This window comes from Oryzias latipes, chromosome 6 (genome assembly GCF_053564925.1).
Source record: "Oryzias latipes strain Hd-rR chromosome 6, Olatipes_Hd-rR_3.1".
NCBI lineage: Eukaryota > Metazoa > Chordata > Actinopteri > Beloniformes > Adrianichthyidae > Oryzias > Oryzias latipes.
In genome coordinates, this window is record NC_136242.1 from 18,390,059 (window position 1) to 18,417,891 (window position 27,833).

A 27,833-nucleotide genomic window follows, 5' to 3' on the forward strand; every position below is an offset into this window, starting at 1 on the left:
TATTTCTTATCTTTGTCTTATCTTTATGTCAACTTCCAAAGACACAATTCTAGTATTATTACCTGTAAAAACAGTCAGGTAGTTTTGTTTTGTAAAGATACTGATACCCATACAATAAAAAACACTCATGGTAGAATCTGAAAGGACTAAATAAATAAGTTTCTGAACATTTGAAACAAATACAAATAACAACTGAACCTTTTTTCTTCAATGATGTGTGAACCTCACTGGTGTCCATGGATTACATGAAATCTTTCCACCTTTATCCACCTTTGTCATGGTAGGGAGAACACATCAGTGTATAGGTGGAGTCATTTAAGATAGCACAAGGGTTAAGAGATGAATAACAGCCAATGTGCTGTTTAGTATAACAATGTGTAACCTTGATCAGAAAAAAACAAAGGTGAAGCAAAAAATACTTAACACAATCAGATAATGGTAAAAAGAATCAGAAACAGCTTGTTTTCAACATGAGCTGTTTTTGTGCAAGACAAACGTTTTTTTTTTTTGTATATTTTGAAGGATTTTACGGATATCAGGATATAACGCCTGAACAAAGGTTCAGGTCCACAGCACTGTTGCTGGGATCTCTGTACATCAAGAAGAAATAGTTAACCAACTGAAGTGATAAGAAAAATAAGATCAAATGTCAGAAAGGACTTCACAGTTGAAAAAGTCAGAAAAAATTAAAATTACTCCAAAAATTGGTCAAAATTGCATATTGATAGGGTCTTCTTCAGATGATACAAAAGTAAAGCTCTTGGTTTTTTGGCAAGAATATGAACTCTAAACAAAAATACCACAAAAAGACTTTTGAAAAGATACATTTAAAAAAACAAATCAGTTAATCACTTTTTATTTCCTTTATTGTGAATAAATGTGACAAAATGGTATTCCCACATTTGCTTTTATTTGAAATGTCAGTTTCATTGTACAATATGGCAATCCTAAAGGTATGATAGGGTTAAATAGGATTTTGTGTTTTTTGTGATTCTACTCAGTGCTCAATAAAACACACAAAATACTATTGAGACCTAGAAAAATATTTGAATCGCTAACAGATATTTTGTTTTTTAAAGGGTTAATATTTGCAGCTTAAACAGTACTAACACAATCATAGTCATCAATTTGGGTGAAATACATTAGTAGAGGGCTATCACAAAATCTCTGAAAGTTTACGCCAGATGTGGTTGTGAAGTACGTGGGATGAAGCGCATGGTCAGGCTGTGCTCATCTTCCACAGGCTGCTGAGACAGGTTGTTGGTCTGCCTGATGCTGTTCAGGGTGCAGCCTTGGCGGGGACACACCGTGTAACGAGACAGCAGGGTTATCAGGATGACCTTCATCATCACCATGGCGATATGTTTGCCCACACAGGAGCGGGGTCCGCAGCCAAAGGGCTGGAAGAAACGACTGGGAACCTGGTGAAAGCAGAAAGTAAGAGGGTGAGCTGTTGGTTTAGGCTTTAAACCTTCAGGGGGAAGCAAAGCTGAGATAAGATTAAAACCAAACTTACTGTTTTTTCAAAGTTTGCCAGACTGAACTCTGTGGGCTTAGGGAAGAATTCAGTCTTATGCATGAGACCAATGTTGAGAATGATGTTGGTACCCCTCCTGATTTTTGTGCCTTCAATCTCGTCATCCTCCAGAGCTTTGCGCATCGTGAAATCAACCACTGGATGGAATCTCATAGACTCATTAATGAAGCTCTCCAGCACTCTCAGGCTTTCATAGTCGATGCTCTCTGTCGCTTTTTCATCTGCAAATGATCGACGCACTAAAACAGTTTTAAAAACGAAAGCACACCTGTGCTAAAAAAAACAACACATTAAATTAAAATCTTTTCTGACCCAAAACGCTGTTCATTTCCTCCACTACCTGCAGCTCCACGTCTGGGTTCTGTTTCAGCAGCATCAGCATGAAGAAGAGGCTGATGGAGAGCGTGTCCGGAGCTGCAATCACCATCTCCAACACGCACTGCCGGACGTTGTCTGCTGAGAGCTCTCCATGGTTCTGTTCCAGAGCAGACGGGAATGAAAACACACAGAAAATTTTCTGAGGCATAAAAAAGAGAGACTGACCTGAGCAAAGATGAGCTCTGTGGCAAAGTCAAGATCATCATCCAGTTTTTCAGCTTCATTAATCATCTTCCTCTTGATTTCAAGCAGGCTCTCCATTGAATCTTGCAGCTCCTGACTGAAGAATCAAAAGGCTGCATTGAGAAAGTCTCACACTGAAGATGAAAGTGAAATACATTTCTAAGGTTCTTACGCAGCTCGCTTATGCTTGTTGTACAGCCATCCCATCTTGAAAAATACGTCAGGCTTTATCAGAACTGCTTGCCAGGTCTCAAAGTAGTTATGGATTTTTTGCAGCAGTTCCTTCTCTGTTAAAGGCATCAGTGTCAAATCAGGCAAAGATTGTAAAGTTAATGGCTAAAAATGATGCAACTCAGTTGAGTAATACGTGCAGCTGACCATTAAGTGGCACCCTGAGGAATAGCCTGTTGGAAATGTCCACCACAATCGCTCTGAGGAGATTGAGAGCGTCCACATGTCCAGAGGAGTCGGTCACGTCCTGCAGCCTGGCCAGGTGTTTGGCTGTGGAGCTCACACAGATTCCTACAGTCCTCTGAAGGCTTGGGCCAGACAGAGCTGTGGGGCATCATTCAACACAACAAGTCAACAGATTTATTCTGCAATCAAGGCGCCTCACAACATACCACAGTGGTGGTTAAAGTGCCACCTTTGGAAAAATACATCCTGGTTTTCTTCCACAGAGGGACATCACAGTTGAAAATGATACCCCTTCCATCCATTCCAATGCACTGGAGGCCTTTTTGGCTCCCGAATCTAGACGTGTAGTGGGCGCTCTTCAAAACATGGTACACCTCAGAAGATCTGTGTTAGGTAAACAAGCTTTCAGCCGGTCATAGTTTTTTTAATGTGGGAGTTTAGTCTGAAAAGACTCACCTGCTCAATATGAGAGTCTCCTCCCCATTAATCCATACCCTCACAATGCTGCCATACTTTTTATTGTAGTAGTTACATGCTGTTCCAATCCCCATCCAGATAAATCTTGCATAGGACAGGACAGGACCAAGTCCTGCCAAGAAGGAAGGACCTGACACAAGGGTTAAGATGCTTTTATTTTTGGCCCTTTTTGATCATCTTTTATTACCATAGTTTTATTGGATTCCCTTTGACCACATGACAAACTATCTTTTATGGATAAAAATGAAAACCTTTACTGGTTCCAAACTGACTAAGCTGACATGATTTTAGTCATTTCCAGGAAAATAAGGGTAACGATAATAGTCACAATCTCTAATGTAAGTGTAATGAAAGAAGAAGCCCATACCTGGTATGTGTGAAAGGTGACTTTGTCTCCACGTGTTAATAAACAGAAGTATCAGCATCAGAAGAAGTAAGAAAAGTGTGACTTGAGACACACTGTGAAACAACTCGTCGAGGGTTTGCACCTCTTGCTGGATCATCTTCTTGTCTCTGCAGAAACTCACACTAAACTCACTTTATCCTGTCTGCAGGTGGATGGGGTCTGCTTAGAGCAAGACACAAAACAGCCTTATCTACTCAGTAAATGAAGCTCTTTCTGCAAACAGCCTTACTCTCCCTCCTGTGTGATACATCTGTCCTTCAGTGCTGGGGGGGAAACACGGCACACTAAAATCCACCCACTCTGGGATTAAGATGATTGTTGTGGAAAAGTGTAAGGAATAATTTTTCACATCTAATGTAACACATGATTAGTTATGTTAACTGCAGGTACAGGGAAACCTTGGCTGTATTAAACTTGGCTGTTAGTTTCTTTATTATTAAAGATTATTATTAAAGATTATTGTAGATTAAAGAAAAACCTGCATTTTAAAATGTGAAAAGTCCAAGAATAGATATGAAAAGTCCAATAAAAAAGTATCTAAGTACATTACTAAATAACTTGGAATTTGGATTTGATTTATTTTTAGCAATCGAAAAAAAAAGTACAAAAGAAGACAAATGAAAGACATATACAACTATATATAGATATATCAAATTTAAGACGATTGGTCAGTATTTAATTATGGAATACAAATTTAAAAGTAAAAGAGGAAGGCATTCATATATAATGATGTATATATAATATGTAATAATAACACATTATCATTACTCTTTATCATAAATCTTATAGATGCAATATGAGACATATTGAATCCATAAAATGTGAACTTTATCAAAAACAGCTTAATTAATTGTTTAAAAAGCAATAACATCAAAACATGTTTGTATTTGAGGTTTTTCTTTTACTTTCCTCTGTAAATTCCTGTCCAATTCCATGGATTGGACAATCTCATAGTGGATAAAATCTCCACACAATTTCAAGTTTTTACAAAGAACAGTTGGATTAATTTTACAAACAAGTTCATTAGAAGTTTTTTTTTTTGTGTGTGTGTGGAAAATATTAAAAGCTGCTACTCACCTCACAGATCTTCTCCTACCCCTGAAAATGCAAGTTGGGTTTGAGGGGATTCAGACTTCCCTTCCCTGGTTTTAAGGTAACCTGCTTTCCTCTGCCAAATTAATCACATTGAATCAAGCGTTTATAAATCCTTGGATGAGACCTTATTTTGCTGGTTGCCTGGAAACTGCCACTTTTGGGTTACAAGGACCATTCTGTGGACAAGCAGAGCACAGAGCATGTCTGAACCACCAACTTTTTGTCTGCAAAAAAAAGGGAAAGTATTCTTTTTTTTCACAAGTAGCAAAAAAATGCATCTCTCTTCCCTTTATCTTTTCCATTTATATATTTATTTATCTTATTTTAATAGGCTTGGCTTTGTAGTGCGTCGAGGGGGAGAAAAAAGGCAAACTGTCCATCAACCCTGGGAAGCTTTTCAAGGACAAATTAATTAGCTGGGTCAGGCTGACCTGTGTCAAAGGAAGCAGGCTCTCATCCAGCAGCGGGATAAAAGAAAGGAAGAGAATAGAGGGAAAAAAATAATTACATGTTTACTACTGAAAGCACAGGTCCCAGAAGGTTCAGTTGAACTATTTTTAAAATAGCTGAAGATTTTGTTTTTACAATGAATTATGGGTATGAAGGAACAGCTTTTACAATGTGGTGTTTACAGTTTAATGGGGTTTAATTGGCTTGAATTCTGAACAGAAATGACAACAAAAGTGTACTGGGTTATATTTAAAACAAAAACAATGCTTCAATTTAAAAAAAATCAAACGTTGTGGTACTTTCGTTTCATACTTGGAAGTTCAAATTAAAAACATCCTTTCATGCAGGAATAGTTTGACACCCCCACAGTTCTATCCACACCGCCAGTGGTTTGCTGGAAGCTCTCTGAGGCCTCTTTTGTGGATTCAGACAATGTCTTTCCTTGTTCCCAACCCATTTATTTCACGTCCATGTCATTTCCAGTGAGATAGTATTCAAAGGCTAGACAGATGACAATCTCCACACTCTCTGCATGCTGTGTCACTCTTAAAATATGCCTATTGGTTACTTCTAAATCAAGCAAGCCTACACATTTGAGCTGTTGCCCAGATGCATGTTGCGCAATGCATCACCCTGCAGCCACAGACATATTTTAACGTGTTTATTCCTCTACAACGGCCTGAGGGGGGTTTGTCTGTGACGTCTTATTTGGTGGGAGACGCACAAATTTGAACTGCGTATGAAAATTAGAGTCCAGAACACGGGGAACAGGGCGCAGCCATGACAGAGAAAAGTTTTGGTGTGTGGAAAACCCTGCTGTTGGGAATGTGTGTGCTGCTGCTACTGGGCAGTGCAGGTTGGATTTTCTTGCTGGTTCAACACAGAGAGCTGGTAAAGGAGCTGGCCAGGCTGCAGTCCCAGGTGCAGGAACTGTCTCAGAGCTGCAGGCTGCAAGCAAGAAAGCATCAGGATGAAACTGGAGAAGTGGGAGAACTGAAGAAGCTCCACCGCAGCAGGAGGGACCAGGTGGACGAAGTGATCCAAAAACAAGACCAGGATATGCTGATGCTGATGACATACTCCATGATTCCAGTAAGGCGACTTGAATCTTACGTGGCGGTAACATGGTTTACTTGCAAAATGTAAATTTCTGCAGCAAGTGAAATGTAATAAATGTTGGCTTAGTATGGAATTGTTGGGACAAAATCGGATTTAAAGAATTCAAAGTCTGTTCTGGCTAATTATGTGGGCTCATTTAGGAGTGCTTCCTGTGAGAATGTGCTTTAGAGTGAAGCTTGACGCCTCACATCCTGGATGAAGTGGAAAAACTTCAACAACTGTGCACTTTAAGTACAGTCTACATGCTGTGAACTGATCTTGAGAGGAAAGTTTGGAATGTTTTGATGGAAATGAAGTGAAAGTACACATCATTGGCTACTTTGAATTCACATTTTTTCCAAACCAGAAAAAACATAAAAAAGTGTGAATTTGTATCACAAAATTAACATTATCAAAAATCAATAGAAGGCTTTCTAAAATAGAAGTGGCTGCTTTGATTTTGCGGAGATGAAAAAGCATTACTTCATGATCTGCCCTCGTGAACCTTTTTCCCCCCTTTCCTTTCAGACAAAAGCCCTTGTGGATCTGTGCAACGACTCCAGAGGACTTTGTATAACAGGTTCCTCTTCTGAATACTTCAAAATCCTGCTGCATTTCTTTTTAGATTTTCACTTTGAGTAAAAATGTTTATGTTTTTGTTTTCAGGTCCAGCTGGACCTCCAGGTAATATCTAATATTTTATTTTGCCTTGTTACCTCCCAAAACTGTACCTATTATACTAAAAAGTATTTCTGGGCATCAGGAAGACGTGGCCCACCTGGACCGAGGGGTGAAGTTGGCCCAATGGGCAGAAGAGGGAAGAAAGGTGCGACACTAACCTTTTAAAACGTCAAAACCATGCATTTCTAATTCAAAAGAAACAAAAGCTGTTTGGAACAGCCTGTCATTGTTCAGCCGGGATTTCACAACATGTGCATCCCACTCGCTGTCTGTGAGAGCCAACAGCTGCCACGCACTGGTGCTGTTTACCGCTTGCTGTTTAAACTTGCTAAGTTTGCACTATCCTTAGTTTGATCTGTTTTGCAACAGAAAAAGCAGAGAGCAATGAAAAAAGTAAGAAAGTAGAAAAGAAGGAAAGACATTTTTTGTGCTCTGTTGTGGCTCATAACTAACGTTCCGTAACAGTTAAGTTACTTTCACTTTTAGATTTATGATTCTTAACAAACGTATCCTTGCATACCCCCAAAAATAAACGTATTTAACGATACTCAATTTATATATAGATTGACACTTCTCAAAAGAAAAAGAAATTTGTTGCAGCACTGAATCCTTACAATTACTGAATAATGGAAAAATTGTAACTAAAGTACTGCATGGTAGCAACAAGTCTTAACAAAGACTGCAAAGGGGCACAATTACTCCTTAACTTTTTAATAACCCTAATTTGGAAACTGAGTGAATAGTTTTCTGTTCTGACTGAGACATGATTTTATCGTCAAAACAATCAAAGTCTCATGTGTTTCCCATGCTGTCAGTATGGCAGTTCTCCAAAATATTCTACACTCCCATGTAGCTCTACTAACATGGAGAAGTGTGTTTTTTCAACAGTGTTGCTGAGATTTTAAAAGTTTTCTAAAAACCTGCATGAATAGCATATGTTATGCTTGTCTTTCATATTAATTCTGTTTTTATGCCAGATGCAATAATGTGCAGGATATTTTCAAAGCCCCTATTCTGCCTGGGGGAGGCTTTTTGTAAAATTGCCCTCACGATTTTTGGGAAAAGGCATTTAGATTCCATAAATTACAAAATTCTGTAGCACTTTGTAATAAGGGTCCCTTTATTAATGTTAGACAATGCATACTTTAAAACGTGGCTGTTAACACTTTGTTTAATAGTTAATTAATGCTTAACTAGGTAATAACTGACATTCAGAAACAGACCAACATTATAAAATGTTACCCAAAATTCTAAAGTTTCTATGTTTGAGGACAGTGAGTGTCTGTGGTCAGCACTAATCCATAATAATGATTACATTTTAAATATGACTATCTGTGTGTTAAGGCCCTCCCGGTCCCCCTGGTAAACCCTGTAGCACCTGTTGTTTCCCTGAAGTTAGAAACCAGACCAGCAGAGATAGAATTCATCAGTCCAACTTCTCCAAAGGTACGATCATTCATGCAATCAAACAAAAGTTCATCTTAACCGACCGAAATGACAATGGAAAACGTGTCAATTGAACAAAATTTTGCTGACAAAATTCAAGCTGGGTGAGAAAATTTTAAGTTTTCTTAAGAGCGTCACCACTTTTAAACAAGATTTTTTTTTAAATCTTTGTTAACTTTGTCCCAAGTTCAAATGCATAACTTGTTTATCAAAATGTAGAATCAAACCATTTTTAAATCCACAGTCTGGGACGATTCAATGATGATAAAATTCTTAAATGTACAAGTAATTGATTTTGACCTTTTTTTATATGCATTGGTTTCAAAGTCAATTGGAAACCTCTATATCAAGGAAACTCCTTATAAAGCCTTTGTGCAGTGCTCTGTAGTTTTTCCCTGCAAGTGTGTAACAAGTTTCTATTTCTTTCTTTGGATGTCAACACTGATGCTCTCAGGAACACCAACACCACCAGCTGACAACTCCAGATATGCTTTAAACTTTACTGATGTTAACAAACTTCTGGACACAGATACAACACCTGGTGAGGACCCGGGCGAACCACTAATAATAATAAAAATACTCATTATTTATAGCAAATATATATAAAAAGGATTTTTTTCTTATTTTCTAGAGCCTCTGTCTTTGCATCCAAACTCCAGCCATGTCTCATTGAATGAAACTAATGTGGAAAATTTCACTGAAGCTCCTAATGGATATTTTCTATCTTGTAAGTGAATAATGTTACATACACAATGTTAAAAATATTATCAGATTTCTCAAATGTAAGAAGTGCTGCACAATGAGGCTGTTTAATGTGATGTTTCAGATTCTCCCACAGTGCAACCTACTGTGGACTTAAGGGACAGCAGTGATGCCTTTGGAAATGTAACAGACAGCATTTCAGCCACAGGTTGGAAAACGTGTCACATTATTCTGTTAATAATATAAAGAAATATGTATGATAATTTATCATGTATGTTTTATACCTAAAGACTGTATTTACTATCTCTTAAATGGAAGATTTTTTGGTAAGTTTTTTTTAAAACAGGATTTAAACAATTATGAAATCAACCAGGTCTCCAGATTTGAATGATTTTAATTTCTTAAACAGACAATTATTTGGCTATATGTAAGAGGATCTGGGGATTATTTTTATGGCTTTTTTTTGACAAAGAAAAACACAGTTTATTGTTGATTTATGTGTGTTTCCCTGCACCTCGACACAACAGATCATGTATGAAAGGATAAAATGTTAGCATAGCGTATTACCACCTTTGTTTTCTGCAGAGTTGGTTTCTCCTCATCCATACATCAAACGTAAAAGCTGGAGTGAAAGCGGTTCAGAAAATGGAACAGAAACATCACCTTTGATGTTAACAGGTTATTCCTAAGAAAAATCAGCATTACTGAGATGTGATGTTAACTTCATCCTCCGTTCATTATACCTATAATGATTCCTGCACCACCAGCACAAAATCTAACTCAGGATGGAGAGGAAATCCTCAACATGACTGACTTTGAGAAATTTCACTCAGATTTTGATCATGGTAAATCGTACAATTGCAGAAATAAATGAAAATGTCCCGACAACTGGTCTGTTTGTGTTAAATTTGTGTTTGTGTTTCCTCACAGACAAACATGAGACTCAGCCAACTTTCACTGATTCTGAGAATAATACAGACTCAAACCTCGAATCTGGTAAAAAAATTAAAAAGATTGCAAGTAAACTGATCAAGTTAGAGAAAAAAGATGAATGCATGTCAACTTCATTTTTCACACGTGTTTTTAGGGAAAGAGTCATTTTACCAAAATGACTCCTTACATGACTCATACACAAATGTGACACAAGGGCCATTTCATTTACTGCATTTAGGTAAAAGTCAATCCTTTTTCAAATTTGCTCCTAAAAGCAGAAGCTTGTTAACTTGTTTTTAATTCAAACTTTTAAGCAAACAATGATCTCTCCTCTACAGACTCAAAGGATTCAAACCAAAGCAGAGACACTATAAATGATAGTGGAGCTGCTAATAAAACAAGCATGGAAGGAGGTAAGAATGATTCTTTTGCTCTCATTTGAACACTTAGGTGTGTTGATATGTTTCCAGTCACAGAATTTTGGTTGAATATCAGATCAATCCAAAGTGCTTTATGATTTTTTTTTAAACATTAATACTTTAGAACCCTAAAGCCAAAGTATGTTGGAAGACCAAAAAGGAGGTTGATTGATATATTGAAGGAGGACATAGAGGGTGGTTGGTGTGTGCGAGGAGGATGCAGAAGAAAGAATCAAATGGATGTGAATGATTTACTGTGGCGACCCCTAAAGGAAGCAGCAGAGAAGCAAATGAGAAGAAATATTTGAAATATTTGAAGCCGACTTTAAAAACAGAATCCAACATGTTCTTAAGACTCTGCCAACACATGCCTACAGTTCATTAATTGTGGTACTGAAATAATGGAGAAACTGTTTTTTTTTTTCACAGAGTGGTCTGCATTACTTTTAGCTGAGAACACCACAGATGATCTCAATGTGACTGAGTTTAACAATCTTTTGACTGCAATCACAAAACTTGGTAAATGACCAAAATGATTAATTGCCAAGAAGTTGTGGTATCTTATTTTATATTATATTTTGTAGAGGAAGTGATATTTTACCAAGGAGAAAACCATGAGTCCTTGAATGTTTCTGGTAAAGAAAATTCCACAAAGGCTCCAGTAAAAATGCTTAAAGGTGAGAAATCACAATTTTTCAAGTTAAATATTGGTTTTGAAAACCTGTAATTCTTGAATAGGCAAGCTTACTGGTACTCTGATTTTTTACTTTGCAGAGTCCCTTGATGAAGACCAAAGGACTGACCTTTTTCATGACAGCAGAAATTTTAATCCAACAATGATATATGGTGGGCAGAATTGTGTTTCACGTTTGATTTGAAGGGATTTACAATTGTCTCTGCAGCGACCCTCATTGAGTTATCTTTTCTTCTGCAGAAACCACAACAGTTCCGGAAAACTTCAGGGAGGATTTCAATGATTCTTACTTCAATGAACAGACAAACAGACAAGTGGAAACTGGTAAATCTAAAAAAATTATATACTGTTAAGATTAATATAATTTTGGCCATATATGTTTAAAACAGGATTATTAAACCACAACTTGAGTTGTTTTTTCTCACTTCAGTATCGTTTCAAGACAGCAGGCATGAGATCTTCAATGAGATCTTCAATGAGATCTTCAATGAGACCTTCAATGAGACCTTCAATGACATCAAAAGAAAGAGTTCAACAGATTCACCAACAACTTTGCTAACAAGTCAGATCAACAATCTTATTATAATTATTTTAACTAGCTTAGGAGGGTATGGCAAGGGTACATTTGTTATTCTGTCATTGATTTGTTTCAAGCAGCAGGACATTACATAACACTCATTTTTTAATTTATAAATTTGATGTTTTCAGGTGTGGATCAAAGGAAAGATGCGTTAAATGACAGCGGAGACATTGAAGACAAACCAACAAAAAAGAGTAAGTCAAAATGTAATTTGGGATTCTTTTACATCAATCTGTTCAAATGTTGACAGTTTCCCTGCTTAAGTCGGCTAACTGACCATCTGTTAAAGAATTTTTTTTTACATTTTTGAGCAGTAAAGGTGGTTCTTTGTGGTCTTTGTTCTTTTTTTAGACTTCTCACAGCATCTCTTGACTAACAATAACAAAAATGGAGCAACCAAACTGCCAAAAACAGGTTAGAATTGTATGGTTGTATAAAGGTTAAATATGGAATGGATCTGTTGTCAAAATCTAACCCTGCATCTTTTGTGTTGCAAATTTGGTACAAAAACTGATCCTCTCCTATTAATTGAATTATTATTTTGTATTTTCTCATTTAGAATGTAAAATTAGAAGCATCAAATGTTCAGAGAGGTCCATCTCAGTGGAAAGCACATTTGGAGCATGGATGTTTGATGCTTCACGGCAGGATAACGGGCGATTGTGGGTGGCCCATCATTTTTCAGGTGAATTTGCGGCTGCCAATGCTTTCTCATTTTCCTTGTGAAAGCTTTGCATTTAACACCAGATATATGTCTTTACCAGGTCAGAAATTACTGGAGTTCAGAAACGTTTCCTCATTTCATGATGCAGACAACAAAACTGTTAAAGTTTGGAAGTTCTACCAAGGGTGTGGACACGTTATTTATGAGGGTGCATTTTATTATCAAATTGGAGGAACAAATACACTTGTAAAGTAAGTGTTTCTATTGAAAGTTTTTTGTAACTTAATTTTATACTCATGATCAATATTTTTTACAGGTTTGATTTAAAGACAAACAGAACAACCTCTCTGACCATCAAACAAAGCAAATATAAAAGCCTAACTTACCTCTTCAAAAACTCAAAGACGTATTTCAAGTTTGCTGTGGATGAAAATGGACTGTGGGTCATTTTTGCATCCAATGCAGAGGACAACATAATGGTGTCAAAGCTCAGCTCGGACACATTCTTGGTGGAGCGCACCATTAACACTTCATACCCTACAGCCAAAGCAGGGAATGCTTTCATCGTTTGTGGGGTTCTGTATTTTACAGATGACAATGACAAACAAGTGACTTATGCTTTTGATCTGAAGACAGAGGTTCCACTGAATGTAAAAATTGACTTAAGGCCAGGCCATGGCACCTTGGCGATGGTGTCCTACTATCCCACCAAAAGATTTTTGTATTTGTGGGACAACAAAGGTATAACAACCTGTCGAGTTAAAGTCAAACAGAACTAAACAAAATATTGACTGAAGAACCATAAAAATTTTTCCAGATTATTGTGGGATTTAGTTAATGATCAACTTTGTAAAAAAATAAAAAAACAGTGGAGAAAATTGTAAGTTCCCCTTTGGGCTTTTTTTTTTTGACACATCTGACCCCAAATTATTGAACATTGTTTATAAGTGAACCTTATCAATACCAGAACATTATATAATTTGCAAACCATGACCTGATCTATACTATTGATAGGTAAATACATGTCTTCACAGCGTGGCTCAATCTCCAAAGGTGTGCTTTTGGTGTCAAAAATGGGATATTTATGTAAAGATTTGCAATGTAACATTTTTATTGTGAACATGTAAACTTTGGGTACACGATGTAAGAAAACAAAAACATTAAAAAAATTGATTAATTTTTGTACTTGTTCTGTTTTGGTGCCTTCTGGAGAATATTTTCCTGGCCATCATGTTCTCTCATGTATAAAGAGAAGACGAAGAGCTGTTGTGAGTTTGAACCTGTAGTCTCCCAGTCTCGGAGTGGACACGCAACTCAATAACTCCAAAACAAAGAATGTTTATTCATGCTGTTCACCTTTCGGCTAATCCATTCAGCAGTCTCCACAACGAACCAAATTTCACTGATTCGCATAGGTGGTTTGGAAGTGTTACTGTATATGCCAGATGCCCTTCCCTTTAACCGAAGCTTGTCTTTTGCCAAGAAAAGTCTTAAGTCCTGGGTATGGTTCAACTGTTCACAGTTACTGTCTCCCAAAAAGTGAAACTCATATTAATTCATATTAAATAGTCAATGGTACTTGACTGAATGAAAACACAATCATGACAGATTGCTTATTTTCCTATTTCCCTTGAACGTAACATGTTGGCATAACACTACCGTTACGGTTTAATTCACTGGATGTTCTTAAACGCATCAAAATGTGATGCGTTTTGTAGTAGATCTATAAACATCCGGATGAATGTGCACTCCATAGACATGAATAGAGGCTCCATGACACTTTCGCTGGTAGCATGCTTTTTTATTTGTCACTAGCCGCAGTTACTAGAGGTAGGGCTAGTTTAACTTGATCAACCTACTTCAAAAACAGATCGCGTTACGGTTACATCACTTAGGTTTTTGTGTGACCTACTTCGAAAATAACGACCCTAAAGTAAAGTACCAACTCTTTCTTGGCCACTTAGCAGATTCGGCTCTAACAGTCAGTGTGATGCACTGGCTTTCCAAGTTAAAACAACAGAGACAGTTTTAAGGATTTAGCAAATTTGGTTTAACCGTAATTGTCAAGTCGCGTAGTTCCATCGATCATTGTGAGTAAAAATTGCATTTTTATATGTATTATCAATTTCTATTGTACGTTAACATGAGCTCATCACGCTTCGCATTTGGGCCCTGTGTTTTACTGCTTGCCCACCAACGGCGGTCCGTGTCCAGCTAATGTTGTTTGTCTGTCGCTACTGTACGTCACGGGCTTTGGCCTAGCTGAAGTAGCTACCTCAGGTATTTTTAATTCCTGCGTTTTTGTTTGTTTGTTTTATTATATTTGCTGGTGTCAGTAATAGTTGGTGTAGCTCAAAAGTGTTTTCACTTTCAACTAATGTCTCCAAGGCATTGCGTTTCATTTTTCTGCTGAGCAAATATATCCCAGCGGTGCCTGTTGAGAATTCACTTTGCTAATGCTAACACAGTGACGGTGTGTACAAAATGTTTCGTGTTTTATGTCACAATCTACATTACATAATTAGCTGTTGCTAATGCTGTCTGGGCGTACTGATGTTTTTAACGAAGTGGAGGGTTAACGGACTCTCGTCAAATTATTTTAATAACAAAATATTCCCCTAATAATTAGCTCACTTTGTTTGACAGATAACTTGAGTTGATATAGAGGTACAGACAGTTGGTACCGTATGCCTACGTTTTTATACATTTTTTTGTTTTTATATGTAGTTTTTCGTGTAATATATATGTGCATTGGTCAGTTTAATTAATTAACTTCATATTTTTTTCATCTTATAAAAGACCCATATTAGTGGAAACGTTTAAAGTGGTATTTGGGTTACAGAATCAGAAAGGTCACATAACGTGGCCTTGCTCCGTCCTCCCCCTCGTTTGTCACCGCTATCACGTTAGCCTTCAGCTAGTAGTTGAGACGCAAAAGTCTATCCTTCTCACACACTGGGAAACAAAATGTTTATTTTTTTCCCCAGAAAACTTTTTACACAGAAGCAAAGATGTCGTGTCCGTGCACTTCAGCCGCCAGGTTGTTCCTTAACACTGCTCACAGAGGTAAGAATGAGAAAATGCTAGCCCGCATTTTAATGTTTGTTATGACAGCAGGTGGAGAGGCCCCTTTAGTTGGCTTTATGTTGCACAATAGAAGTGAGAATTTATACAGAAAGAGAAAAGCAAAGCTTTGCAAATTAAGATGAGTATTAATTAATTAAATTATTTTTGTCAACCACACTTAAACATGCACACAAGTTTTATAATATTGTGTAAAAGGTACAAATCTGTTAAAGCAACCACAGAAACATGGATTTTGCTAAAAATGCATCTTATAGATTGGGAGACCTGGCACAGGTACTTATTTTTTATTTTTTAGGTCATTGAGATTACTTTTCTCAGGAATGTTTCATCTAAATGGGTTTTGTTCAGAGATGTTTCTTTAAAAATATAAATCTAAATTTCTTGGAAACTCCTCTCATCTTGGTCATGTTAAAGAAATGTTTGTTCTTTTTAGGAACTATTTTATTGGGGGAAAAACATCAGTTTGGTACTTCATTTTTCAGCTTCTTTTAGTGGCTTGCATGAAAATTACTATTTAAAAAAATTAGTGCGATGTTTGGATTTTATTGGCCATTTAGGACAACTATGTTACAAAGGTTAATGTCTTGTGCAATAATACACTTATTATCATTATTAATTTGAGGTGTCTTGTCACACAGGTTTGTCATGTTCCAGAATCCAACTGTTTTCCCTGAGTCGCCAGGGGTCGCGGGAGGCTCATTTTCATCCTCGGATACATGTGAGATCGTTTTCAGAGACTGCTGTCTGTTATGCGGCTAAAGATGGAACACCCAGAGATGGTGGGAATGATAGTGGAAAGGTAAAGTGTCATATTTGAGCTACTACCTGCTTTAGATCCCAAACACCAGTTTGTAAAGGAGTAGTAATTCCATTTACTGTCCTCCTTAAACAGAAAAGTGTTAGTGAGGGTAAAAGACTTTCTGGATCTGGAGGATCAGGCAAAGGTGGAGGCCAGCTGCGCTGCCCTAAATGTGGAGACCCTTGCACACATGTAGAGACCTTTGTATGTAAGTACACCAGTCTCTTTCCAGCAGCTATATAACTCTTTGACATAAAATTATTCATAGGTTTGAGTAATGTGTTACTTGATCTGATTTCTATTTAATTTGAAACCGTTTATTTCAAGCAATCAAATAAGAAGAATACACAAAAACAATACAATCATCAGTTATCCATTCATACAATGATGAATCAAACTTAGGATAATTAGACATATGAATAAATATTGGTTGAAAAGGAGTGGAAGGAAGCAAACTTATATAATCCCACCCCGTTATACCGTAACCATTTTATTACATGATTTATCAATATCCGGTTCCTAGCTTTTATCAGACAGAATTAAGAATCCTTGGGTACCAACAAAGCACATGACAAAGACGAATTACTTAAATTGTTATGGTAAAAATAACTTTTAAAAGTCAACATTGCAAATGCAGATCATTTATCCAAAATATATGCAGATTGTGTTATTTATAAAAGCCATGTATATGATTAATAAAAATAATACTATATCATTAAAACGAACAACACTGCTTCAAAAATCGTCTTAACAGAATTTGATGTCTCAAAAGTTAAAATATGAGCAAAATTATGTTACATTAGGAAAAATCATGAGTCAATTTTTCAATTTTTGGAGCAAGTGAAGTAATATTATAAATCAATCAATTTAACCATTTTCAATAATTGATTATTCATTTTTTTTTTTTTTACTTTTTATAATAAGGTAATGCTGTGAAGTAAACACAAAAAAGGGTCTATACTTCTAAACTGCATAAATATAATCACAGGTACTTAGAATTAAAAAAAAAATCCACTTGTTCTTTCTAAAAAAAGGTATTTAATGCGAAAAATGTCAGTTTTGTTTTTGATTATTTTTCCTTTAGAAAAGGTCTGACATTTACATTGTTAAATGTACTTTAGAATCGACTTGAGTTTTCAGCAGTCTGAATTATTGTGAGCTAATTCTAAAGTTGGTTAAAAAAATCTGTCATTACAAGGATCTATTTTTCTTTTCTTTTTTTAAAGTAAAATTTCTTACTGTTGTCAGCAATACCTTTATTTTTTAGTTTAAATAACAGATTATGTAAATACTTACTCTCATAATTAAAAAGAAACAAGAAAAATAACATTTAAGTCATTTGGTGACCTTGAGTTTCTATCCTTATAAAGAGATGATTTCAAAGTGAATTTTTCAAACTAAAATGTCTTTCCTTGTCTAAATTGTTCAATTTTACTATCATCTCTTAATCTATAAAAAAATCTTGCTAGAAAAATTGGAAAAACAAGTTTTTTCCCCTGAAGAATAATTTTTTAATGTTCTAAAACACAAGTATTGTGCATGGTTAAAAACATGATGTGAAAGGATTTCACTTCTGTTTTTTATTTTTCTTGCATTTTAAATAACTGACTGTTATGTGATCCAGAATATCTGTGTTCTTCTGTTGTAGCTTCAACAAGATTTGTCAAATGTGAGAAATGTCATCACTTTTTTGTGGTCTTGTCTGAAACGGACTCCAAGAAAGGGTTAAACAAAGAGGCAGAATCCGCTGCAGAGGCGGTAAAACTGGCATTTGCACAGAAACCTCCTCCTCCACCCAAAAAGGTAAAAAAAAAAAACTTTTTTTTATTAGGGTTGCAGATTCTATTCATTTGACTTTTCATTTTCAGATTTATGCCTATCTGGACAAGTATGTTGTTGGCCAGTCTTATGCAAAAAAAGTCTTGGCAGTGGCAGTTTACAATCACTACAAGCGAATCTACAACAACATCCCCGCTGGGAATCGACAGCAGGTGGAGGTGGAAAAGCAGCCTTCTCTAACACCTCGAGGTCAGTGTTTTCTCTTTCCTGTTTTTTTCTTTTCTTTTTTTAAACACACATTTGTCTTCCACTAATCTATTTTAAACCTTTCAAATGAACACTTCTGCAAAAGAAAACCAGGCTACCAGTCTAGTTTGATGCATAGATTTCTTGAATAGTTGAAAAATAAAGTGAAAATCTGATGTTTTTAAACTAAATAATTTAAAGTCTATTTAAAGTAGAACGCGAAGGTGCTTTATGTTCAAACATAACACAGTGATCTTGGACAAAGTGAGTCACTTTAATCTTTATAAGCAAGCAATGACCTCAATAGTTCAGCCCTAAATCCTAGTTTGTTTTCAACAATAATCTGTATTATTTGGCATTTGTTCAATAATGAGTATTCTCATTTATATCGAGTTCTGTCATTGACTGCTTTGGAAATCTCATAGTGCTAATGATAAATGACAATATTGATGAAAGCACTTTGATCCTCTCCTTGTAGAGCTAGAGATGAGAAGACGAGAGGATGAGTACAGATTCACAAGTAAGTGACTGACCCCTTCACTGTTATCGGACTGACCTCTTTTCCATTATCAGCAAATTGAAGTCACTCCCATAATCAGCAGCTAATGTCTTTTTCCTGTTATTGTTTGTTGCACAAATGCCAAAATGTACAGATTGCTTTCTGTAGATTCTTTTTCTTATTAGTCACTATGCGTGGAATTACTAACCCACTCATAACAATTGGAAAAGAAATGAGTAATAGAAATATAATTATGTTATTTAAAGAACATACTCAAAATAAAACTGTTGATTCTTGCAACAATATTTTTTTTAAAAACTGAGATCATTTTTTTGGGCTGATTTGTTTGATCAATTAAATGTTAATCATTGACCAGGAAAAATCTGATAGCAAAAGCTCTGACCAACTACAGAAAAGAGGAACCAGTAGCTGGATTACCAAACCAGAACGCTCGTGGGTTACAGTCAAAGCATAAACCATTTCCTGCTGTGAGACATTGGGTTTGAAAACTGGAGAAATAGATGGAGAGCATTTTTTTTTTTTACTTTTTGATCACACTTTCCTCTCGATCGGGATATCATCTATGAAGCTCGGTTACTTTAGCACAGGGGTCGGGAACCTATGGCTCGCGAGCCATATATGGCTCTTTTGATGGTCACATGTGGCTCGCAGACAAATCTTTAATTATACTTTTTTTTTTCATTAGTCCAGTCCTTCTCGGGCGCTGGGCGATGCCAGAGGCGCGCAGTAGTAGCGGTGCTTGGAGAGAAAACTCAGTTTACTATTATCTATTATTTCACAGAGTTTGCACCAGCCGGAAACCTGTGAATTGTCGTGCCTAAAACTGCGCGTTCCCGTCTCTGAGAATGAGCGCGCATTAGCGGGGACGGGATGTGTGAGGAAGAAAGCAGAGAGTGGGGGGCACGGCCAGCAGGTGAATCGTGCAGGGATTGTAAAAACGTAAAACCCGCTGCCCGTCACTCACTGCAGTGTGTGAGTGTGTGTTTGGCTCCCCGTCTGCCTGTGATCAGTCTGTCTCCCATCTACAGAACATTCAGACCTACGATCAAGTTTAACGTCTCAACGCCTGCATGAAGCAGAAACTCACCACGGATAAAAACCAGACTAGACCATCAGCAAAACTACCACGAGAAATACTGATCAATTATTAGCAACAGCATAACGATGTTATTAAATAGAATCCACAGACTTATTGTACTTTAAAAATGTTGAAATTACATCAAATGCACACATTCATTTGAATATTTAGTTTTAAACATATTGTTGCGGACTGACTTGGACTGGGTGGCTGTTGGGCTGCGTTATAAGTTCTGGAGTTCACTAAACGCATCATGCAGAGATCTGATTGGCCCTCAGTTCTGTCGCTCAGCCTGTTGTTAGGTAGTTTGGACCAATGGGGTTCAGCTATGGGCCAAATAAGGGAAATGGGAGGGCTGGAGCGGGAGCAGGGGAATATAAAGTTGGGAGAAGCGCTTTCTCTCGTCTCGGCGGGAGAGATTCAGGAGTTGCTGAATTAGTTGTACGGCGTTTGTTGTGGTCTGCAGTAACCAGAATAAAGAACCTTAAAGGAGGTTAAGTCTCCGTGCCTCAGTGTGGGAAAGGGACACTACATTATTGTATGTCTCTTTGGAAATGACATTTAAAAATATGTGGCGTTTATGGCTCTCTCGGCCAAAAAGGTTCCCGACGCCTGCTTTAGCACAACCCGTTCCAGATGAGCCTTCACAAACATTTAGGTCGCAGGTCAATCAGCACAGAACAACTGAGTGGGCAAAAAGAGGGGGAAAAATTTAGGACAGTCTCACGACCTACATTCAGATCATTTCTATTTTCAGACAAGCTGTTAACCCTGTGATACGCTGCCTGGCACTGAGCTGGGCCTAAACATTTACAGCCTTCAGGTGGAAACCATTACAAAGCATTAAGACTAAAAGCGTTGGTGCAGCAGTGACTGATAATTGAGCGATCACATCCAATACTTTTTTAGTCTAAAGGCTAAGTCATTTGCTCTTTCTTTTGCTGTAGAACTGTTGCAGATCGCAGGGATCAGTCCTCATGGAAACGCTCTCGGGGCATCCATGCAGCAGCAGGCGAGCCAGCAGGCACCTCAGGAGAAGAGAGGCGGGGAAGTCTTGGACTCCACACACACTGACATTAAACTGGAGAAGAGCAACATAATACTTCTTGGACCAACTGGCTCAGGTTAGTGTTGTGTCAGTGGTCTGAACTTCTTATTGTTTGATCATCAAATGAGCAGTTTGTGTTGTGGATGCTTCTCTCCAAAGTCGCTTCTTCCTCTGTTCTTTTCTTCATGTTTTTCTTTTTTGTTTTTTTACTCACAGGAAAAACTCTGCTGGCGCAGACGCTGGCACGTTGTCTGGATGTTCCGTTTGCCATTTGTGATTGCACCACTCTCACTCAAGCTGGATATGTGGGCGAAGACATCGAGTCTGTCATCGCAAAACTGCTGCAAGATGCCAACTACTCAGTTGAAAAAGCTCAGCAAGGTAGGAAAACACTATATTTCTGAAATCAGTGTTTCTCTGTGTCTTCAATACATATTTATCTGTGGATATTGGTTAAAAAGAAAAGAAAAAGCACAAAGTTTTAATGTAATGTAATGAAGTAAGATTTTTAAAATCATTTTAAATGTAGTTTTTTTTTTCCTCACAAATTTTAGTCGTTTATTCAACATTTATACATACATGTAGCTAATGTGTAAACATGGATCAGTTGTCTGAAGCAAATGCCTTAACAGGAGCCTTTTTTATGTTTTTAACGTTGCCCTGTCATGCTGCGTCATTTGCAGGTATCGTTTTCCTGGATGAAGTTGATAAGATTGGCAGCGTGCCTGGAATCCATCAGCTAAGAGACGTGGGGGGGGAGGGAGTCCAGCAGGTCAGTTTTTACCCAGAGTTCCTCTAAGAACCCACAGGTTTAGCAGCTGATAAAAATGTTGTGTTTTTGTACCACATTTTTTAGAAATGTTAGTAAAATGAAACATTTGAAATAACTTTATTACGATGTATTTTCCTCACTTTGGTTACATTTTACTTTGTTTTCACTTCCAGGGTTTGCTGAAACTCTTGGAGGGCACAATTGTCAACGTTCCTGAGAAAAACTCAAGAAAGTTACGAGGTGAAACGGTGCAAGTGGACACAACCAACATTTTGTTTGTTGCATCGGGTGCTTTTAACGGCCTTGACAGGATCATCAGCAGAAGAAAAAATGAAAAGGTACAGTTTAAAATGGATACACTCTATTAAAAGATGTAGAAGTAGTTATTAACATGACTCTAATCTTGCATACGTTATGTCTGTAGTACTTGGGTTTCGGAACTCCTTCTAACATGGGGAAGGGGCGGCGTGCAGCCGCTGCAGCAGACCTGGCCAACAGCAGCGGTGAGACGGACACTGTCGCCGAGATCGAGGAGAAAGACAGGCTGCTGAAGCACGTGGAAGCCAGGGACCTGATCGAGTTTGGAATGATCCCAGAATTTGTTGGGCGTCTTCCTGTTGTTGTTCCTCTGCACAGCCTGGACGAAGACACGCTGGTCCGCATCCTGACTGAACCGCGCAATGCAGTGGTGCCTCAGTACCAAGCTCTGTTCAGCATGGACAAAGTAAGAGTCCTGTCTCTGCAGCTATGACAGTAATGTTTAAAGACCCACTCCGATGAAAATCAGTTCTGTTCCGTTTTTAACATGTTTTTGTCACATTTTTTTATGATGGAACACAAATATGAAGAAAACTAAGCTAAAATTTGCATTTATGAGTATTTTACTTCATTCAGATTTTTGTGAACCAGGAGCAGATGGAAATATGGAATTTTGAAAATGCTCACAGTTGAGACGTAGAAACTACAACTGGCAGGCCACATCCTCCCTGCTCCCCTCCATTCTGATGCATCCTTCTGTAACCAAATAGATCCATTGACATCTTCATTTTCCTCATCTGAGCTTCATTTTCCTCCACATTTATTTTGTACCAGTAATGTTAAGTTGGGGTTGTGAGGGACTGTAAGCTAGTGCAAGAGATTGTAAACCAAGGGTGCCAAGCTCCAGGCCTCGAGGGCTGGCCTCCTGCTGGTTTTCTTGGTTATGATAATAATAATAATAATAATAATAATAATACATTTTATTTATATGCCGCCTTTCTGGGCACCCAAGGTCATCTTACATGTTAACTGATGTTGATTACCTGGACCAGGTGTGTTTAGCCAATAAGGAACTTCAACAGCAGGTTGGTTGGAAAACATTTGGGACACCGGGCCTCGAGGCCTGGAATCTGACACCCCTGGTGTAAACGGGGAGCTCTCAGCAACGGGAAGAACACAAACGATTCCGCCCACAACTCTGAGGCAAATGTCTAAAGAACTACTTCTGTTCTGCAGAACTAGAAAACTCAGTTTTTTTGTTTGTTTTTTGGCTAAAAACTGCATCATTATAAGTAAAATACTACTGGGAACAATAGATCAAAAGGCGATCAGACTGGGTAAAGCAGCAGAACCTACTAGATGTCAAATGTGGATGCATACATTATAATCCTGCACTGTTTTCAGTTGGCATGTATGGTTATTGACTGGATGACTGTTTAAACTTTAAAGGAACTAAAATATGTTCGTGCTGCTATAGGACGACATCATTGAGAAAAATGCCAATTTAAAAAAAAAATAAGTTATTAACTAGTGCTATTTATTTTTACTTATAGACTCTTACAATAAAAATGAATGCATTTTGATTCTTCGTTTCAGTGTGAACTCAATGTTACCCAGGATGCCTTGAGAGCTATTGCCAGACTGGCACTGGAGAGGAAAACTGGAGCCCGTGGGCTCAGATCAATCATGGTTTGTTATTTTTGACAATGGTTTCAGATTCAGTTTCTTGTGTTGCGTTTAAACTGCATATTGTTTTCAATTACAGGAAAAACTCCTCCTCGAACCCATGTTTGAAGTGCCGCAGTCAGACGTCATAGCTGTTGAACTGGACAAAGATGTCGTCCAAGGAAAATCCACCCCCAGATACATCAGGTCAGCATTTCTCTGTATCTGAATCAGTATCATGAAGCCAAACCCTGGTGGTTGGAAACCTGAGCAGCAGATTTTCTTTGAATTTCAGAGCCACAGCCAAAGAACCGTCAGAGGAAGATTACGACTCGGGCATTGAGGAAGAGAGCTGGCCTCGCCAAGCAGATGCCGCAAACAACTGAACCACGTGTCTCGTTTTAGCAGAGGGCTGCAGCAGCTGAAGTTTTTCAGATTCCGTGCTTGGGATCAGCTCTTCTGTCATCAAACGAACTGGACGACTGAGAGGAGGGTTTTTCTGGAAAAGAGTAACCTTTGGTCCCTTTGCGTCATGAAAATCCTCCAGTGGTGCACTCACTGTGGACCTTTGCAAAATATTTCAATCTCTGAGGATTGTTAACATTTTATCTATATAAAGATAATACAATTTTATTCAGAAAATGATTTGTAGCTAGATTGTTTTCTCTTTGTGGTGACGGGCTAAAATGGCAAGGGAAACAAAAAAATAAAGACAAACGACGGGATCATACTGTACACTTGAAAAGATGGGGTTGTTGAAAAGTGTAGATGTGTGATATAAGCAGGTGAAGAAACGCCTTATGTTTTAAGGGCATAATATTCCACGAGCACATCAGTATTGTAACGTTTCCTTTCTTTAACACCGTTGTAATAATGGTGCTCAAAATGAACTCGGTTGTAAACGTTTAGCTACTCTGCACAAGTAGGTAGCATTTGTAGGCAGTTTGTATGACCTCTAATTATGAGAGGTTTTTTTATGTATAAATAAAACATGCCAGCAAAGAAACGCAGCAAGTGAGAATTATTAGCGACCTTTTAAACAACCAGAATATTTCTTGAACAATTTGAGTTTCTTCTTTTAACACACTCTGCAAGAATGTGTTGAATGCAGACCTTTGTATTGCAGGAGGGCACCAAAATCTTGCTTAAAAAGCAACAAATAATGTTAGCTGTGTAGCTTTAAAGTGATTATAAAATATCTTTATATATCTATAAATATCTATATAGTTGCTGTGCTTTACTGTTAATAATTGAATTGGGTCTCTAAAATAGATGTTGAAATAGTTCCAGGCTCTAATGATTAGTTCCGCGATCCTTTGTTTCAAACTTTCCTTGTGCAGAACAGCTCATTTCTTTGGTCGTTAGAATATCTCTTTACCTTTTATCAGTGTCTTTAAATAACACACTGCATACGACTACACCCGATAACTTTCATGTGTCAGTCACCCTGCTGTACTCACCAAAATTGTGGTGTGTTCATAAAATGATGTTAAACTACATTCATATTTTTTCCCCAGGAAGTTTCAAACTGCCTTTTTCAGAGGTCTGTTACAAAAGCTACACCCCCACCCCCCTAATGCTTGTAAATTTCACACTTCTTGTGATTGTTAAATAATATAAATAAAATATAAATCTGTATAAAAGGACTTGTTGATTCTGAACCCGCATGCAGAACCCGCTCTGTCAGGCGCTGCATGCCGTAGCCATCAGGGATGCACGCTGCCGATCCATTAACCTTTATGAGACCAGATTATCTCTGGAAGTTATCGTGCTGTCCCTCGTTTCCCAATACCTCAGCATTTTCCTAATCATCACACCTCATCTCCTCAAATCGATGTGCAAAATCAGAAAATTCCTTTCACATATAAAAACCAAAGAGGCCACAGTCAAAAAAATAAAAGGGATGCCGTTCCCCGTGAGGTTTTAGAAATTTGAATATATTAGAGCTTTTCTTTTCCATTGTCTTTTAACCCTTGTGCTATCCTAGGCACTTTAAGGTTGGGTCATTTAGACCCACTAGACAGTGCTCTGAACCTTTTTTCTTCAATGATTTGTGAACCTCACTGGTGTCCATATATAACATGAAATCTTTCCACCTTTATCATGGTAGGGAGAACACGTCAATGTAAGTGTGGGGTCATTTAAGATAGCATAAGGGTTATAGGTGTTTACATTTAATTTCCTTTTTCAATGCTGCTATTATTTATGAAGGTGGTTTACATGAAGGATTACACAGATGGTAAACATACCCTCAACTGATGTCAGGGGATTAGTGATGAGAGGGTTTATCCCGCACACTCGTGTTTGTGTTAGTCATTTACTCCAGTCACCTGTAGATGAATCAGAGGACTGTGCACTTTGAATACCAGTGAGGAAGGTAAGAATAACTCTTACAAAATACAAGAAACTGTGGACTTAATTTTTAAACCTAAGGCTCCTTATTGTTCTGTTGCAGGATATTTGTTGGTGCGCTTTGGTAATGATGAACATTGTAGAGGACGTCCCGTTTCAGACCCCTGTGGGTCCACTGGGGGCTGAAGTACAGCTGGTGACTGCCCCAGAGATTGCTGTTCCAGACTGTCACCAAATTATGCAAGACACCCAGGTTACTTACTTTTAAGGGAGATTTCTGTTTCATATGTGATCTTGATTTAAAAATGTAATTCATAAAATCCATTGTCAATTTCATATTTCCTGTTAGTGTTTTGGTTGTCAAAATAGAAGAAAATGTTTTTAATTACTTTAGAATCTTATTAGAATGTTAAAAATGTAAGATCCCCCCCCCCCTTTTTTTAATGACTAGATTTCTAAAGATTGCTTTTATAATTCAGAAAAATATTTTTTTTCTGTGACACAAATGATAAAATGTTTGAATTAAGATTAAATTCCCCCTGGAATTTTGTAGTTAAGCCAAGATGTCAGCAAACATGTCTCCCACAAAAACTTCTGAACTAAATGAAAGGGAAATATATCCATGTGAGCCCAAATTTGTATTCAAACATGTCAAGAAAGTAAGTTTTATTATTATAAACTCTTTCTGGTGTCATGTTTATCTTTCAGTATGAATTCAACTTGGAGAGATGGATTCTTTGCGATCAGCAACCGGCCTGTCAAGCTCCATCCTGCCCACCGTTTTGGATGATGTTCAGCAACCCTAAAGGAAGCTGCCTTCTCGGTCACAGGACCAGCAATGCCTGGGCCCCCAGGCCTCGGCCCCGCAGCCACAGCCTGAGCTCTGCAGACACCCACCGGCTGTACCATCACAACGTCAAATTCCCTGAATACGACTCTGATTATGAGGATGGTTACTATGACGACAAAGGAAGCTCTGCAGAGGCAGCGCATCTTCAGTTTGACATTAAAGAGCGACCTCGAAGTGCTGCACCCAGAGATCCCCTATCCAGAGTTAAAGACATGCACTATCAACGTTCATCTCCGACCCTCACGGGTCATAGGGCGACTTCTTCTCTCCCAGACTGCAGACAACCCCTGCGTGCTTTAGAGCAGCACCGGTCCAAGCAGGCTAGTCCCCTTTCCGAGAGGCTTAAGAACGGCAAGAAGAGGCAGTGCTCTGTGGGTAGAAGGCACTCCCAAAACACACCGCCTGCTCAGGCTTTACCAAAGACGCAGCGGCGCCCCTCCTCTGCTGGGCCTGTAGTCACAAACCGCAGAAAAAAGGTCAGTGGCTGAAAAAAATGCAACCCTCCATTATTCACAACTTTTTTTTTAATGGTGAACTTCTTCTTAGGCTCTAACAACTCACAGCGCACGGGGAGTTTTCTTTGACTCTGCAGCTGAGCTGCTGATGGCACTTAGTAAGGAGGAGCGAGAATTATTGGAAACCATCACTGATAAGGGATACCCTTTACGCACAGCCATTCTGGCTCTCCAAAAGACCGGCTATCGGACCCCAGAAAAGGTAGGCACCCTTACTGGGTTTTCTGCACTAAACTGTTGTGTATGCAGTCGGCTTTGTAGTACCAGCGTTTTACATTTGAATTCCTCTAGGTCCTCAAATACCTGGTTGCTAGTGACCATCTGTGTCAGCTGGGTTATGACGAAGCACAGGTGGAGGAAGCACTCGAGATGTTTCAGAACTGTGAAAGCAAGGTGATCCCAGCAAGTTTTTTGACTACATCGAAATGTTTTGCATGCTATTCCTCTAATTAATGACGATTGAAATTATGTTTTTTAGGCAGCTGAATTTCTTCGACTGTTGACACAGTTTAATGAGATGGGCTTCCAACAAAGTGCAATCAAAGAGGTGCTGCTTGTGCATGAAAACCATCGTGAGCGGGCTCTAGAGGAACTCATGACGCGCATGGCTTAAAGAGACATCTGCTCAAGGAAGATAATGGAGTACAAACACTGCCTTCTGACCAACTTGGCATTAAAAATACATATGTACACAAAAAAAAATC

At 38.0% G+C, this 27,833-nt stretch overlaps 4 protein-coding genes across 11 annotated transcripts; 3 read left to right on the forward strand and 1 right to left on the reverse strand.

Annotated features, from left to right (window-relative positions):
- Window positions 1-888: 888 nt before the first annotated feature.
- cyp19a1b (cytochrome P450, family 19, subfamily A, polypeptide 1b) lies at window positions 889-4,717 on the reverse strand. Of its 2 annotated transcripts, none has more exons than XM_011475857.3 (10): window positions 4,476-4,717; window positions 3,360-3,557; window positions 2,972-3,122; window positions 2,745-2,899; window positions 2,477-2,653; window positions 2,271-2,385; window positions 2,081-2,195; window positions 1,878-2,012; window positions 1,517-1,810; window positions 889-1,421 (listed from the first exon to the last, which is right to left on the reverse strand). In XM_011475857.3, the coding sequence occupies exons 2-10, from the start codon at window positions 3,493-3,495 to the stop codon at window positions 1,176-1,178; spliced, it is 1,524 nt and encodes a 507-aa protein (XP_011474159.1). In that variant the 5' UTR covers window positions 3,496-3,557; window positions 4,476-4,717; the 3' UTR covers window positions 889-1,175.
- An 832-nt stretch (window positions 4,718-5,549) lies between these two features.
- Window positions 5,550-13,342, forward strand: LOC101163166 (uncharacterized). 2 transcript variants are annotated; one of them, XM_011476024.4, is made up of 23 exons: window positions 5,550-6,035; window positions 6,570-6,621; window positions 6,708-6,725; window positions 6,805-6,867; window positions 8,067-8,168; window positions 8,623-8,709; window positions 8,800-8,895; window positions 8,995-9,078; window positions 9,456-9,548; window positions 9,638-9,715; window positions 9,801-9,866; window positions 9,958-10,041; window positions 10,142-10,216; window positions 10,652-10,741; window positions 10,807-10,899; window positions 10,997-11,068; window positions 11,157-11,240; window positions 11,347-11,478; window positions 11,625-11,690; window positions 11,848-11,910; window positions 12,056-12,181; window positions 12,261-12,411; window positions 12,477-13,342. In XM_011476024.4, the coding sequence occupies exons 1-23, from the start codon at window positions 5,724-5,726 to the stop codon at window positions 12,937-12,939; spliced, it is 2,550 nt and encodes an 849-aa protein (XP_011474326.1). In that variant the 5' UTR covers window positions 5,550-5,723; the 3' UTR covers window positions 12,940-13,342. The 2 variants fall into 2 exon arrangements, with proteins under 2 accessions (XP_011474326.1, XP_011474327.1); XM_011476025.4 differs by having other exon boundaries at window positions 9,007-9,078.
- A 528-nt stretch (window positions 13,343-13,870) lies between these two features.
- On the forward strand, window positions 13,871-25,055 carry clpxb (caseinolytic mitochondrial matrix peptidase chaperone subunit Xb). Of its 6 annotated transcripts, XM_011476027.4 has the most exons (16): window positions 14,013-14,250; window positions 14,375-14,440; window positions 15,148-15,226; window positions 15,886-16,046; window positions 16,140-16,254; window positions 17,695-17,849; window positions 17,915-18,074; window positions 18,550-18,591; window positions 20,617-20,793; window positions 20,934-21,098; window positions 21,401-21,489; window positions 21,663-21,827; window positions 21,914-22,213; window positions 23,344-23,436; window positions 23,513-23,619; window positions 23,708-25,055. In XM_011476027.4, exons 3-16 carry the CDS (start codon window positions 15,172-15,174, stop codon window positions 23,796-23,798), a joined length of 1,875 nt encoding a protein of 624 aa, XP_011474329.2. In that variant the 5' UTR covers window positions 14,013-14,250; window positions 14,375-14,440; window positions 15,148-15,171; the 3' UTR covers window positions 23,799-25,055. The 6 variants fall into 6 exon arrangements, with proteins under 6 accessions (XP_078804801.1, XP_078804800.1, XP_011474330.2 ...); XM_078948674.1 differs by lacking the exons at window positions 14,013-14,250; window positions 14,375-14,440 and adding an exon at window positions 13,877-13,948; XM_078948676.1 differs by lacking the exon at window positions 14,375-14,440 and having other exon boundaries at window positions 13,915-14,250.
- Window positions 25,056-25,675: 620 nt separating this feature from the next.
- LOC101163408 (ubiquitin-associated protein 1-like) lies at window positions 25,676-27,831 on the forward strand. Its single transcript, XM_004069959.5, has 6 exons — window positions 25,676-25,789; window positions 25,868-26,017; window positions 26,473-27,090; window positions 27,161-27,331; window positions 27,421-27,522; window positions 27,608-27,831. The coding sequence occupies exons 2-6, from the start codon at window positions 25,892-25,894 to the stop codon at window positions 27,740-27,742; spliced, it is 1,152 nt and encodes a 383-aa protein (XP_004070007.1). The 5' UTR covers window positions 25,676-25,789; window positions 25,868-25,891; the 3' UTR covers window positions 27,743-27,831.
- Window positions 27,832-27,833: the final 2 nt, after the last annotated feature.